This window comes from Erythranthe guttata, chromosome 4, assembly GCF_056151865.1.
Source record: "Erythranthe guttata isolate IM_541 chromosome 4, IM_541, whole genome shotgun sequence".
Lineage (NCBI taxonomy): Eukaryota > Viridiplantae > Streptophyta > Magnoliopsida > Lamiales > Phrymaceae > Erythranthe > Erythranthe guttata.
Genome location: NC_142536.1, coordinates 19,662,124 through 19,677,052, shown reverse-complemented (window position 1 = coordinate 19,677,052; position 14,929 = coordinate 19,662,124). Strand labels below are relative to the sequence as shown.

The 14,929-nt window shown below is 36.2% G+C and overlaps 3 protein-coding genes across 10 annotated transcripts; all 3 read left to right on the top strand.

Annotated features, from left to right (window-relative positions):
- Positions 1-1,137: 1,137 nt before the first annotated feature.
- LOC105970089 (proline--tRNA ligase, cytoplasmic) lies at positions 1,138-6,502 on the top strand. Of its 2 annotated transcripts, none has more exons than XM_012994876.2 (13): positions 1,138-1,537; positions 2,286-2,350; positions 2,490-2,578; positions 2,823-2,915; positions 3,438-3,554; positions 3,878-4,065; positions 4,301-4,367; positions 4,588-4,710; positions 4,828-4,980; positions 5,123-5,407; positions 5,499-5,717; positions 6,052-6,145; positions 6,266-6,502. In XM_012994876.2, exons 2-13 carry the CDS (start codon positions 2,317-2,319, stop codon positions 6,328-6,330), a joined length of 1,527 nt encoding a protein of 508 aa, XP_012850330.2. In that variant the 5' UTR covers positions 1,138-1,537; positions 2,286-2,316; the 3' UTR covers positions 6,331-6,502. The 2 variants fall into 2 exon arrangements, with proteins under 2 accessions (XP_012850330.2, XP_088673445.1); XM_088817319.1 differs by having other exon boundaries at positions 1,432-1,537; positions 2,297-2,350.
- Positions 6,503-6,765: 263 nt separating this feature from the next.
- NF-YB11 (nuclear factor Y, subunit B11) lies at positions 6,766-9,041 on the top strand. The gene is made up of 3 exons (XM_012994719.2): positions 6,766-7,108; positions 7,564-7,682; positions 8,701-9,041. Exons 1-3 carry the CDS (start codon positions 6,906-6,908, stop codon positions 8,856-8,858), a joined length of 480 nt encoding a protein of 159 aa, XP_012850173.1. The 5' UTR covers positions 6,766-6,905; the 3' UTR covers positions 8,859-9,041.
- A 228-nt stretch (positions 9,042-9,269) lies between these two features.
- Positions 9,270-14,907, top strand: LOC105970054 (uncharacterized). Of its 7 annotated transcripts, none has more exons than XM_088817313.1 (5): positions 9,270-9,538; positions 10,244-11,339; positions 11,731-11,993; positions 12,484-13,581; positions 13,666-14,907. In XM_088817313.1, the coding sequence occupies exons 2-5, from the start codon at positions 10,244-10,246 to the stop codon at positions 14,737-14,739; spliced, it is 3,531 nt and encodes a 1,176-aa protein (XP_088673439.1). In that variant the 5' UTR covers positions 9,270-9,538; the 3' UTR covers positions 14,740-14,907. The 7 variants fall into 7 exon arrangements, with proteins under 7 accessions (XP_088673439.1, XP_088673442.1, XP_088673441.1 ...); XM_088817316.1 differs by having other exon boundaries at positions 9,293-9,538; positions 13,897-14,907; XM_088817315.1 differs by having other exon boundaries at positions 9,325-9,538; positions 12,484-13,602; positions 13,897-14,907.
- Positions 14,908-14,929: the final 22 nt, after the last annotated feature.

Below are 14,929 nucleotides of genomic sequence, written 5' to 3'. Positions count from 1 at the left end.
TCATAAATATACTATATTTGCAAAAGGAAATAAAATAAATCCAAATTAATATGATTGATATAATCTATATCAATCAACGATATAGTTTATATATAATTATTTCCATGTAAATTGATAAATTAATCTATTAATATATTAATTTGAATTATTAATTAATATATTCATTAAAATTAGATACATATATATATATATATATATATATATATGAATTTCATTTATAATGATATTTGAATATATTAATAAAATATATATTTTATTATATTTCATTTGATTATGATTATTTAAAAAATACTAAATTAATATATATATATATATATATATTCATCTTATACAGATATCCCAATTTTTTTTATTCAATGGATATTCGAATATTCCAAAATATTGAAAATTCAAAAAAAAAAAAAACAATTGTATTCCTTTATTTTAATATTTTAATATTAAAAAAGAATTCTTTTTTTTGAAAATTATTTGAATATTCGTAAAAAAAATGAGTATTATGAATTTTTTCAATAAATGTATTTTGAAATACTGAAAATATAAATAATATTTTTTTTATTTCGAATTTATAAAAGATTAACTTTGAAAATAATATATATACATGTGGTAATTGTTTAAATGAGTGTATAAATGTTAAATAGGAAATAACTTAAATATATACTAAAATAAAATTGACAACTCACCAATTGAAGAATCCACCTCATCAATTGAACTCCAACTAAGCAATTTTGATAAATGACATCATCATTTGCCACATGTCAATCATTGAGGGCATAGATCCTCTTTTTATATTATATATAGATTAAAACCTATTATTGAGTTGACTACTGCTTTAATGAATAACTAGATAAACGTTAATTATGATGATTATGTAGTATTTATGCACATTATGGGCTGGGAGCATAATTAAGTTTAGCTTATCGATTGGGCCTAAAATGATTGATTTTTCATTATGGGCTCTTAGCCGATAATTGTGTTTATAGATTTGGACCAATAGTATTGGACTTTGATGTAAACTTTTGGGCTTAGGCTCATCACATTCTATTTTTTTTTTATTTAAACATATGTTTGCACCATTTGTAACAAAAATTCAGATAACAAATACTTCATCTGTTCAATATTATTTATTTATTTGGACATAATATATTTTTCTAAAATATATTCATCTCCTATTTAAGGGTACAGTTGTAATATTAACATATTTACTTTCCTAAATTTTGATTAAGAAAAAAACAATAACTTAAGAAGTCCTAAACTTTATTCCAAAAGAATGTGTGTTTTCTTTTACCAAATTACAATAACTTGTGAGGGTAAAAAGGTAAAACAACAATGTTACAGTCGATAAAAGAAGCATTAAACGAAAGACTTTTGACCGTAAACATTACATAATTACCGTTATAGTAAGGTTAAAAGAGAACGAAAGGATTCAACGCCTAAAACCTCTTTCATTATCTATCGCTTCCCCTCACAGTGCGTTACGGCGGCGGCGCATCGGCGATTTCTGAGAAAGGAAGTCGTATTCTGATACTGTTCGTCACCGGTACGAATTTCCGTTCTGCATTCGAATTTTTTTTCTTTCTCGATTTCCTTTTTTTATGCGTCGACTCATGATGTAATTGCTACTGAAGTATGAAATAATGTTTAATATTGGAACATAGCATTTTGATTTTTATATGAAATTATTTTGTCTGTGTCTGAACTCTCCGATCTGTATACGACGAGGCGCCGATGCGCGCCTTTTAGCTTTTGTTTGATAATTTCATGCCTATGTGAAGTGGTGAATTTTATGGAGTTATTGTAATTAATTAGAATCTTCTGATTTTTTTTTTGGTATAGTTTATGGAAATTTATAATTATATTCCATTCACTGCTTAAATCGATAATTTAGTTAATCGCCCTTTGTAACTACTTGGATTTGCTGTTGTATCCGAATCTGTTTGTTCTATACTCGTTGAAATGAATCAGAACTTTGGTGCGATTTGTGACGTATTGATAAATTTTATTTTCTGTTTTTGTACATCATGTATTTTAGAAACTGCTAACATTTTTGTGTCTGTCGAAATGAATGCAATGCTTACACTCACTTTTGCATCTCTATGTTGCCTTGTGAATATAACTCCATCAACACTTACATTGTCATATATGCACCCCTTCGTTATGGATTTTGCTTGCATGGCTTATGTCATACTAAAATAAGACGAACAAAACGCCGATATACTCGAAAAGGCATTCCAACAATTTAATTAACTTTTGGTTTTTGCCATTTTTTCCTCATATTGTATGTTTAGGTTGTATACAGAGTGTTGAAGATTTATAGCCATGGCCAGTAAAGGTGCCAACAATCCTGCTGCCAGTGAGTACTATTGCACTATTTACGTTTTCTCGGGAGCTACCTTGAATCTTATTTTCTTTGTTTATATTCTTACGCACATGACCTTTTCTGTTTTGTTCGTGTATGTTGTCATTCTTCTGATGTTCTGTCATTTGTATAGAGGGGAAGAAGAAGAAGGAAGTGAAAAAGGAGACCGGTCTGGGTCTCTCTTATAAGAAGGATGAAAACTTCGGAGAATGGTACTCTGAGGTACGAGTATGATGGATGACATGCTAATTAGTTAAATGATACTTCTGGTATTTATTCTTTTATGGGAAAATAATGATATTCATCCCTTTTCTTACATTTTATATGAACTAGTGTAAAGTTTTTTATTTCCACAGTTGTGGTGGGCCTGCTTTTTGATCCTTTTTATTTTGATGTTGTCGATTAGAAGTGTGAACCCTGTTAATCGAGGAGATCTTCGTCGTTGGTTGCTTTGTATTATGTACAGGTTGTTGTTAATGGGGAAATGATTGAATACTATGACATATCTGGCTGTTACATTCTGCGACCATGGGCAATGTCAATTTGGGAGGTTATGCAAGTAAGTATTTACATAAGAAAATTAAATGAAGACGACAATTATATTGGCTTATTGAGCTTTAAGGTTTTATCGATCAAGTGACTTTCTACGAAAGTCTAGTAAATATCATAAAGAGCTCTTTCATGATGTAGAGAACCGCAGTATTTAATTTTCTTAAAGTAACTCACATTTTATATCAGACATTCTAAACTATCTTTCCCGTCATTATATTTAGTTAATATTTATTTGTAATCCAAATCCGGAAATTCCGATTTTTTATAGATATTGCTTTGATGCTTTCTGCCGCTTATTGATGCATTTAAAGTTTGGACTTATAGTTTCAGTAACATTCAAATGATGGCATACTTTGTGCATACAATTTGTGGGCATTCATGTTAACTTGCGAAGAATAATATAGTACTGTTGGAAAGTACTTTTTCCTTCCTTAAAAAATTACTGTTCTATCCCAGTTGACATTCATTCAATCTTCTTAACATTGGATATGGATGCCTCTTTTCTAATTTTGGCAATGTTACATTACAGACCTTCTTTGATGCTGAAATCAAGAAAATGAAAATAAAAAACTGCTACTTTCCACTGTTTGTATCCTCCAGCGTCCTACAAAAGGAGAAGGATCATATTGAGGGGTTTGCACCTGAGGTCAGATTACTTCCCTTGGCTCTTATTACTGGTATTTGCTGAAAAAGATGTTTGAATCTTATGCAAATTACATGAATATTTTTTTGTATCAATATATGTTAGTTTTGCCCAAATTTCCAAAAAGGTTAAGTTCAACAACCTACGCAATACCTCTTTATCGAACTTGGTATTTGCAGTTCATCTAATTATTCATAATATGGTTTGGGGGACTTGGACTATATTTTCTACTTTGTACCCTCTCCCGATTTTTGAAATGCTTTTACTTAATTTTCTTTGTCGGTTAGTGATGTTTATCAGTGTCTACTACTGTTCAATTTTTGAAGGTTGCATGGGTTACAAAATCGGGAGACTCAGAGCTGGAGATGCCCATTGCGATCCGTCCAACTAGTGAGACAGTTATGTATCCATACTTTTCCAAGTGGATTAGGGGGCACCGAGACTTGCCTTTGAGACTTAACCAGTGGTGTAATGTCGTTAGATGGGAATTCAGCAATCCCACTCCATTCATCAGGTGCGCATATGGTGTTTTTAGTTTCCTGCTCATTTGGTGCAGCAGTTAAATTGTACTTGTATTTGTAGGAAGTGGTATTACTTGGTTTAGCAGGTTATTTCAAATATCTGAGATACTAATGTTTATGAAACAAATTATTATATCTCTTATCATTTGACGGTAGGCAGAAAGAATATAGGATTTTATTGAAAGCCGCCTTTTCCTTCTATTTTGTTGACAGTTTGTGATTTTGCAGGAGTCGTGAGTTTCTTTGGCAGGAAGGACATACTGCTTTTGCAACCAAGGAGGAGGCGGATACTGAGGTATTTTTTGTTGTTTTTTCTTAAATAATTCACAGAGCTAACTTGTTTATCGACTGTCTGTATTCTATTCAACAAATTAATGATTCAAAGAATTGTGTTGTATTTTTCCTTCGCTGTTCTATTAGTAACATCTCCATTGATAAATTCATGTGTTTTTCTTAATAAAGTCCAAAATAATTTCGTGTATTAATAGAACTGCCTTATGGTCGTACGTTTTCAGGTGCTAGATGTTTTGGAACTCTATAGACGCATATATGAAGAATTCTTGGCTGTTCCGGTTATTAAGGGCAAAAAGAGTGAGCACGAGAAATTTGCTGGTGGACTTTATACAACTACCGTCGAGGTGACAATACGCCAATGCCCTTTTGATGTTACTCTTCCGGAATAATTTGCAGGAAAATTATCTATGTAGGAAACTTCTTTATCATATGCCTAAACGATTGGTTTCTGTATATGGCAGGCTTTTGTCCCAAACACTGGGCGCGGTGTCCAAGGTGCAACTTCTCACTGTCTGGGTCAAAATTTCGCAAAAATGTTTGAAATTAATTTCGAGAATGAGAAAGGAGAAAAGTCTATGGTCTGGCAGAATTCCTGGGCATATACCACCAGAACGGTAAATTGTCTTCTCATTATTGCTTTTTTTAAGAGGCTTTTAGGTGTTCTTGCAAAGTCGAATTCTATGTACTTATACCAAAAAGACTGCTTAGGTTTTCTTGTTCATATGCCTTACATTTGTTACTTTATATCAATGGCAGATAGGAGTGATGATAATGGTTCACGGTGATGACAAGGGTTTAGTGCTGCCTCCTAAAGTAGCATCACTCCAAGTAGTCGTAATCCCAGTGCCGTATAAAGATGCAAACACTCAAGGGATTTTCGATGCATGTGCAGACGTTATAAAATCATTGGAAGAAGCAGGAATTCGTGCCGAGGCTGATAATAGAGATAATTATTCTCCTGGATGGAAGTATTCCCATTGGGAGATGAAAGGTGTTCCTCTTAGGATCGAAATAGGACCCAAAGACTTAGCAAATAATCAGGTACACTAAACTCCGAATTCCTGACAATTTTCGTTTGTATTGACATCCTTTCTCTGTCCTACTCAAGTCAACTTTTATTTATCTATGTCAGGTTCGTGTCGTGCGACGTGACAATTCAGCTAAAAGTGATATTCCGATGGCTGATTTGGTTAAAGGAGTAACAGACATGCTCGATAACATCCAGCAGAGTCTCTTTGATGCTGCCACTCAAAAACGAGACGCATGCATCCATACTGTGCATACATGGGAAGAGTTTGCAGAGGCACTTGGTCAAAAGAAGATGATTCTCGCCCCATGGTGTGACGAGGAGGTATTTCATCTCTTGCCTTCTCATTTAGTTTTTTTGTTTTTATTTTATTTTCTCTTCTCATCTAGTTGCCTATGTGTCTCTTCGGCAATATATCCTCGTATTGAAAGCCTTATTACAAACGTTAATGTTCTCCTATCATAAATCGTTCTTTATAATTTGTCCGTTTCACTATCTAACCCCATTATATATACCACTGCAATCCATACGGGCTTAAAACCCTTGGGTTAGAATAAATTTCATGTTCGCCCCTTGTAGTGCTCGTGAAATATATATTAAAAAAAGAACTCCTAGGTTTACTTATTATTTTTCGTGTCGTTTTCTTTGGATTTCACAGGAAGTGGAGAAGGATGTCAAAACCCGAACCAAGGGAGAAATGGGTGCAGCTAAGTCACTGTGTACTCCGTTCGATCAGCCTGCACTCCCAGAAGGTACTGTTTTTTCTCTCCTATGTAATTCATTACACAGAAATGCAATACTCGTGATTGTATTAATTGCGAAATTGTTTGTGATTGTACATGTAATAATTATATACTCTCGATCGTATGCAGGTACATTGTGTTTCGCCTCGGGAAAGCCTGCTAAAAAGTGGACCTACTGGGGAAGGAGTTACTAAAATCATATTTGTTTTCTAATTTATACTTTCAAATCTTACCATTGTGTTTTGGGTTTATTGATTTTTGGACACCTTGGTATATCGCATGTTTTTGCTGTTATAGATTATGTCTGAAACTTATCTTCGTTCACTCCTCGGATTGATTTCTTATTTAGAGATTGATTTGTCATAATATTGGGAATTTTTTTTTTAAATTTTTATTATTACTATTTTTTTTAATGAAGTTTAAGTTTGTTTATCAAATACGATCTTAAAGAATATATTGCAAACCATACGAGAAACGTAAACCACACTAGGCTAACTATGTGTGACAAACTCGATTAAACAATAGCTAACAAACCATACGAGAAACGTAAAGTATGTTTGTATGATTATAAAGATGGCTAATATATATTTAATGTTAAAAGATTTTAAATTTGTTAAAAATATTGAAGTTTTTATTAGGACCTAAAACCACCAAAGCATTACTCTGGGGGATGGCGGGAAACTAAAAGCTGAACGATTCCGCGCGCACACAAAATACCATCGGGGCGCCGCTACCTGAATCACAATCGCCCGTCGTGTAGGAGAGAGAGATGGCGGAGAATGGTGGGAAAGAGAAAGAGTTGACGGAAAAGGTGGTTTCGGAAGCAGAGGAGCTGCCGAAGACTATCGTGCGCCGCGTGGTTAAGGAGAAGCTTTCCCAGCTCTCCTCCGACTACGAGATCTCCCTCCTCCGTGACTCGCTCCAGGCCTTCTGCGAGAGCGCCCGCATCTTCATCCACTACCTCTCCGCCACGTAAGCCCCCCCATTCACACACACACACACACACTAAAACGTGCGGAAAACATGCTAATTGACATACATTTGGTCTAAAATTCATACCGCTTGCAGTGATTTTAGTGGTTGAATGTTTAATTTTTTCTTCGAATTTGTTTTTGGAGTTCAATTTCTAGGGTTTGCTTTGTGGGTTATATCTATTGAATTATAGGGCTGGCTATTCCGACACTTTCTAGGGTTTGGTCTTTACTTTTAATTTTTCTCTGATTAGGTTATTTTTGGATAATAGATAAGCATGTTTAGTTTTTCAATTCCTGGTTCTTCTGACTTTAATTAATGATTACCTGATTATGATTTGCCTGCCATTTCCTTTGTTTGTGAAGCATTGTGATTTTTAAAGATCTCGTTTTTTCTAGGTAATGGTGAAATTAGATATGTGGTTTATTGTATACGATTTTGTTTGATATCTCCAGCGCCAACGACACGTGTAAGGAGGCGAACAGACAAATAATCAATGCGGAAGATGTATTCAAGGCCCTGGAAGAAATAGATTTTTCCGAGTTCATTGGACCTCTCAGAGCTTCTCTTGAAGGTATTACATTAACCTTTTATCGGATCCTTCAATACAAATTACTATTTTACCCCCTATTCTGCAGTTCAGATTATTAAAATGTAGGCAAAAGCCATCCGAATAACTGAACGTATTGCTGCAAGTTTTAATGATTAAAATTGTTGGAACATAATTTTTTCTTCATTGCATCAAATGAGTATAATAATTATGGAAAACATGCTGAAATTAAACTTCATGCCTCGTGTGTTTGAGTGTTCCTAAACATCAGGATTTCTGTGTAATCTCTTTTAGTAGGGCTATTGTTCATCAGTTAACAAAGATCTTCAGAAATAGAAAAGGAAAAAAATAAATTGAGTCAGCCACTCAGACACCGTTGTATACCATTTGGTAAGTCAATTAACTTTATCGGTGAGTTCGTTCGGGAGGAGAAATTTGAATGTCTCTGTTTACCCTTCTATCTTTAATGCCACATGCAACTTGCATACATAAATAAAATATCCCAATTAAACTTCTAATAAACTAGTTGCTTCAAATGTCTTTGAGGTTGACATGTGAATCCGTGCTTTAGTACCCGACTTGCCATTATCACCACTCCTGTCATCTTCGTCAGCTATCTTGGTACTTCCCTCAAAAGCTATAGGTCGGATCGTCTTCCTCATAAGTTAGATTTCCCAGCTGGTCGTACTTGAAGGGGAACAAAATTATGGGCTTCACTTAGCTTAAAAAACCCAGTCGAGTCTTGCCTGAGAAACTTTACTCTATCCAAATTCTGGGTCCAAAATATGCTTCAAAAATATATACTAAAACGCTATATTTTTTTTATTTCTACCGATCTTTGCGTGATGTTTTTGGATTAGGATTGTACTTGGTTTCAACAAGGTACAAGGTAGTACAAATCTTGAGCTTCTAGGATGTTACGATTCTGGGCTGTTTATTTGATCAGCTTATCAATGCCGTTAATTAATTAACCAACGGATTCGAGTTCTGCAACTTTCTTTTGTATCTCCTATTCATCTTCTACTATTGATATCTCGTGCAGAGTTTCGACAAAAGAACGCTGACAAGAAATCGGCATCATCAAAGGGAAAAGACACAAGCAAGAAAGCGAAAAGGAAAGAGCCACCACCTGCACAAAGTCCAGGTAAAAACAAACGGCGTGAAGTCGAAAGTGATGGAAATGACGACAATGCAGATTGAGCCTCATTGTCGATTCTCTTTCTGTCATATGATGATTCCCTTTAAAATCGGATGCTCTAGCGACGATTTATTAAATATTTATTTATCTAATGATATATGTATGTATAAGTGAATTTATGCACACATTTTATTTTTCTTCAGACTTTTGGTAACAAATTAATTTGAAGTTATTATCCTCTCCAACACGGATCATCATTCTGCATCGATATTTTTATGTATTTATTTTTATAATTAAATATATTAGATAAAATAAATGACAAGAATTGACAAAAGCACGAAATAAGGAGGTCATTTCAAAATCCAAATTATAATTTTTTTGATTAGAAAATTTTGAGCAAGTAATTATATAATCTTTATTTTTTATTTTTGTTGAAAATAATTATTTATTTATATATTGGACCAAATATAATCAGTTTAAATAAGTACTGTTATATAAAATGGGCTTATTTGATTAAAAGTGAATTGGGCCTATCTAGAATTTACCAAAACCCAGCCCAAAAAACTTATCAGAAAAGCTGCTTTCTTTGTTTGTGCGTCTCTGTTAATTTGCTGATTTCTGCAATTTTGTTCGTCAGATAACAATGAGAACGAAGCGAAACCCCTAAACCCTAGAGTCGGCCGTACTATTTTCCTCTAACAATTCCAGAATTAATCTTCTTCGAGCCAAATCTTATTATTTGGTACGTCTTTGTTTTGTGTTCTTAATTTTATTTACCTTGTGATTTTTTATTTGTCGTATAATCTATATGTATGTTTTACATTATGATTTTCGTGAATGGATGCTTTACTGATTTTTCTGTAATTGCATTGGCTCACAAGTAGAAAATTAATTGTTTCTCTTTATTTTGCTGTTGTTTAATTTCTGTCTGGGGATTTTAATGGTTTAGCTAATTGTTGCTAAAGGACTTTTGAATAAGTAAATTAGGTTAAAATAGAACATTCAGGACTTTTCGTTTTTGCTGAGAAGAAAATGGGAGATTGTCTGAAATCCCACGTTTTCGAACTTCAGGAAATTTTGGTGTTTCGGAAAAACCAACTCAAATGAGGTGTTAATTTTTTTCTTGTTTCATTCAACACGGTCTATGTTGCTTGGTAGTCTCCGCACAACATTGCGTATACGATTCTTTCGCAGCTATGAGGCAATGTATGGTGATAAAATTTTGTTTTCCATTTGATAGTGTCCAGTATATGGTCGTATTTCTAAAGGCAACATGGAATTTCTGTTTTTTTTTTTTAAGTTTAATCCTTTAGAAGATCTGTTCTCTTTTATGTAATATAGTTTCTCTTACATGCTGTGATTTTGTGATTTTTAGTTGTAGTTAACTGTATTAAGACAACAATATAAACGAGTTGATAACGAGATATATCGACATCAAATATTTCAGATGGAAGCTGGTCAGGTTGAAACTGGTGATGATATTCAGATGGAAGCTGATCAGGTTGAAACTGATGGTATTCAAACCGAAGCTGGTGAGGCTAAAACTTGTGGTATTCAGATAGAAGCTGGTCAGGTTGAAACTGGTAGTATTAAGATAGGATCGAATCAGGTTGAATCTGGTGGTATTCAGACAGAAGCTAGTAAGGTCGAAACTTGTGGTATTCATATAGAAGCTAGTCAGGTCAAAACTGGTGGTATTCAGATAGAAGCTATTCAGGTCGAAACTGGTCGTATTCAGACAGAAGCTAGTCAGGTCGAAGCTGTTCGTTTTCAGACCGAAGCTAGTCAGGTCGAAGCTGGTGGTATTCAGATAGAAGCTAGTCAGGTTGAAACTGGTGGTATTCAGTTAGAAGCTAGCCAGGCTGAAACTGGTAGTATTCAGATAGAAGCTAGTCAGGGCGAAACTGGTGGTATTCAGATAGAAGCTAGTAAGGTTGAAGCTGGTGGTATTCAGACAGAAGCTAGTAAGGTCGAAACTGTTTGTATTCAGACAGAAGCTAGTAAGGTCGAAACTGGTGGTATTCAGACAGAAGCTAGTCAGGTCGAAACTGGTCGTATTCAGACAGAAGCTAGTCAGGTCGAAACTGGTGTTATTCAGACAGAAACTAGTCAGGTCGAAACTGGTGGTATTCGGACAGAAGCTAGTCAGGTCGAAAATGGTGGTATTTGGACAGAAGCTAGTCAGGTCGAAACTGGTGGTATTCAGACAGAAGCTTGTCAGGTTGAGACAGAAGCTAGTCAGGTTGAAACTGGTGGTATTCAGATAGAAGCTAGTCAGGTCGAAACTGGTGGTATTCAGACAGAAGCTAGTCAGGTTGAGACAGAAGCTAGTCCGATTGAAACTGGTGGTATTCATATAGAAGCTAGTCAGGTCGAAACTGTTGGTATTCAGACAGAAGCTGGTCAGGCTGAAATTGGTGGTAGTGATGATAAAACAATAGAGACTTCTCACGTACTTGCCAACCCTCCTGCCCAGGCAGAGCATGTTGATAGTCCTAAATTCGAACCAACCGTAGGATCATCTACAAAGAAGTATACACCAAGTAATATAACTCGTACTTTCTCTTTCTCCTATATATTTCTGTGTTTGTAGCATCAAAGTAGTTATAGGCTTGAAATTATATACTGACCAGAAAGTCATATGAAATATGTGTTAGCATATGTTTATGTAGCCGAAGCAACAGCAACATATGCATAGTTTTCCTGCTTTTTGTATGACTGTTTGTCGAACCCTAACAAAAAAAATTATGTGAGGCAGTTCCCTTATGTTCATTGAAATTCTTTGGATTTTATTTTTTTAAGTTCGTTTGTAAAATGTTCACATTTCGAGGCTTTTCATTGCCTCTGTATCTGACCTTTTCCTAATAGAACTGTAAACTATGTGTAGAAACGTATCTATTGGTCCAGATTCGCATACTCATAGGTGAATTTCAGGTGTCCCAAAATTTTGCGATTACGAGAGTCGATTGCGAAGGTATTGCAACAAAGTAGGGATCAAACCTCCAGTTTATGAAACTATCATAGGTGGCCCTTTTCACAAGCCTTTCTATAGATCAAGTGTTACCGTGGATAATGTCCGATATGATTCTCTACCTCGATTTTACAGTCGCAAGGCAGCAGAGAAGTCAGCTGCTGAAGTCGCTCTTTCGAAACTCTACAGCTCTGTTGGAATGGAACTTGGAATCTCTCAACCTATGGTAAGTGTCTTCACTTCTTGTTTTGTGTCTTAGTTTTTGGAGGTATGTATATATTTTGGCCAAATATTGACCAGCATGTACTCTTACTTCATGCTATAAGTTAGCTTTGCATTTCAAGGTTATAATCTTGTCCCAAATGAAACTTGTTTTTAAGTATGAAACCTGTGACTAAACAAGATGTTTGCTGCTTTGGACCAAGATTTTACAACATTGCCATTACAATTTCGTCAGTCAGCATGTTACTTCATGATTTAGCTGGACAGAAGAAGGAATTACTGAAGAGTACTTCAAATTGACATTTGCTTTCTCTATCCAATAACCAGTGGACAACATAATTCTGTTAACATCTGTAACTTAGATTTTCCAAGAATGTGGTCATGTATGTACATAATTAGCTAAAAAGTTCACATCGTCTTTCATCGATTTTATGCTGATTACTTATCTAATAAGTTTCATCTATCTTACCTTCACTTTTCATCGTACATTTCAGAATGGCATGATCAAAGACTTGCTGTATGCATATGCATCTAAGATGAACTATGCCCCTCCCTTGTACGAGTGTATTAGGAATGAGGAAAAAGGTAAAACTCCTATGTTTTCTTGCATTGTTGAAATCAGAGGCATCAAATATGCCGGAGCATCAGCAGTGACAAAGAAACACGCCGAGACTAACGCTGCTAGGACAGCTATGTTAGCCATCCACTCTGCCACCCCTTCGTCTGAAAATCAAACAGATAACTCTGTTGACTGTGTTATTCCACCGAAGAAGGTTGTCCCTGATCTTGGAATCAGCACTGAGGGTCCCACAGCAGCGGTCGAACCAAATAAAATCCTTGTCGAGACTCAGCCGCGGAAGAAGAAGAAGAAGCGTGATGTGAAGATTGGTACCTCTGGTGAAGGTACAACTTGTTCGGAGGTGAACACGTTAGCCATCCGATCTGGAACCCATTTGTCTGAAAGTCAAACAGACAACGGTGTTGACACTGCTATTACACAGAAGGATCTTGTAATCAGCGGTGCAGACCCCACAGCAACGGTCATCAAACCAAATAAATGCCACCTCGAGATTCGAGAGCGGAAGAGGAAGGCACAGGTATTGGAGATTGGTACCTCTGGTGGTGAAGGTACAACTTGTTTGGAGGTCAACACTGATAGCCAGGCTATATCAGCCATCGAATCTGCTTTCCCTTCATCTGAAATTCAAACCCCTTCGACTGAAATTCAAATGGACAAAAATGAGGTACCTGATCTTGGAATCACAGCAGCGGCCAAACGAAGTAAAAGAGCACGGAAGATGCAGAAACAGGCTGTGAAGGTTGGTACCTCGGTTGAAGGTACAACTCCCTTGGAGGTCAACATTGATATTCAGGATATTCTACCGAATCAATCTGCCGCCCCTTTGTCTGAAAATCAAACAGACAATATTGCTGACAATGTTATTACACAGAAAAATGAGGTACCTGATCCTGGAATCAGCACTGAGGGACCAGCTGCAAAAAGAGTTGACAAACGTCGCAGGCGGAAGACGAAGTCGCAGAAACAGGCTTTGAAGATTGGTACCTCGGTTGAAGGTACAACTCCCTTGGAGGTAGATACAACTCCCTTGGAGGTAGATACAACTCCCTTGGAGGTATGTACAACTCCCTTGGAGGTATGTACAACTCCCTTGGAGGTCAACATGGATACTCAGGATATTCTAGCCACTCAATCTGCCGCCCCTTTGTCTGAAAATCAAACAGACAATATTGTTGACAATGTTATTACACAGAAAAATGAGGTACCTGCTCCTGGAATCAGCACTGAGGTACCAGCTGCCAAAAGAGTTAAAAAACGTCTCAGGCGGAAGATGCGGGAACAGGCTTTGAAGATTGGTACCTCGGTTGAAGGTACAACTCCCTTGGAGGTCAACATGGATATTCAGGATATTCTAGCCACTCAATCTGCCGCCCCTTTGTCTGAAAATCAAACAGACAATATTGTTGACAATGTTACTACACAGAAAAATGAGGTACCTGATCCTGGAATCAGCACTGAGGGACCAGCTGCCAAAAGAGTTAAAAAACGTCACAGGCGGAAGACGGAGATGCAGAAACAGGCTTTGGAGATTGGTACCTCCGTCGAAGGTACAACTCCCTTGGAGGTCAACACGGATATTCAGGATATTCTAGCCAATCAATCTGCCGCCCCTTTGTCTGAAAATCAAACAAACAATATTGTTGACGATGTTATTACACAGAAAAATGAGGTACCTGGTCCTGGAATCAGCACTGAGGGACCAGCTGCCAAAAGAGTTAAAAAACGTCACAGGCAGAAGACGGAGACGCAGAAACAGGCTTTGGAGAGTGGTACCTCCGTCGAAGGTACAACTAGTTCTGCAGGGCCCGCAGTGTCAGCAGCTATCAAGCCGATTAAGACTAGTTTCAAGAATCAGCAGTGGAAGGAGAATAGACAGGCTTTTAATAGATATGCCTCTGGTGTAGGTACAAATAGTCAGGCTTCGGCAGATTCTCGTATTGCAGGTGCGGTGGTGCCGCCACATAATGGCAGTTCTGATTTTATTCCGAGGACAAGTCAGCATCATCATATTGATCAAAGCCCGATGACGCATGCAGGAATGCAAAGAGAAAAGATCAGCAGCGATATGGATGACAGAAAACCCCAATACGTTACCTATCCGTGGGTACCCCCTCCGATTAATACCATTTATTACCAAAACTATTCGGGTTTGGACATGGATCTGGGTTGAAAGCATATCATATGAACTATACTTGTACTATGAGAAAGCATATGTTTATTTTCCCTTTGATAATTAAGCATTATTTTCTAACTTTTATTGTCTAAATGTTTTGTATGATTTACGGTTTAGTGTCTAAAACATCAATTCTGGACTATGAAATTTGAAATCCATTCTTGATGATCTGGTTTCATTCTTGATA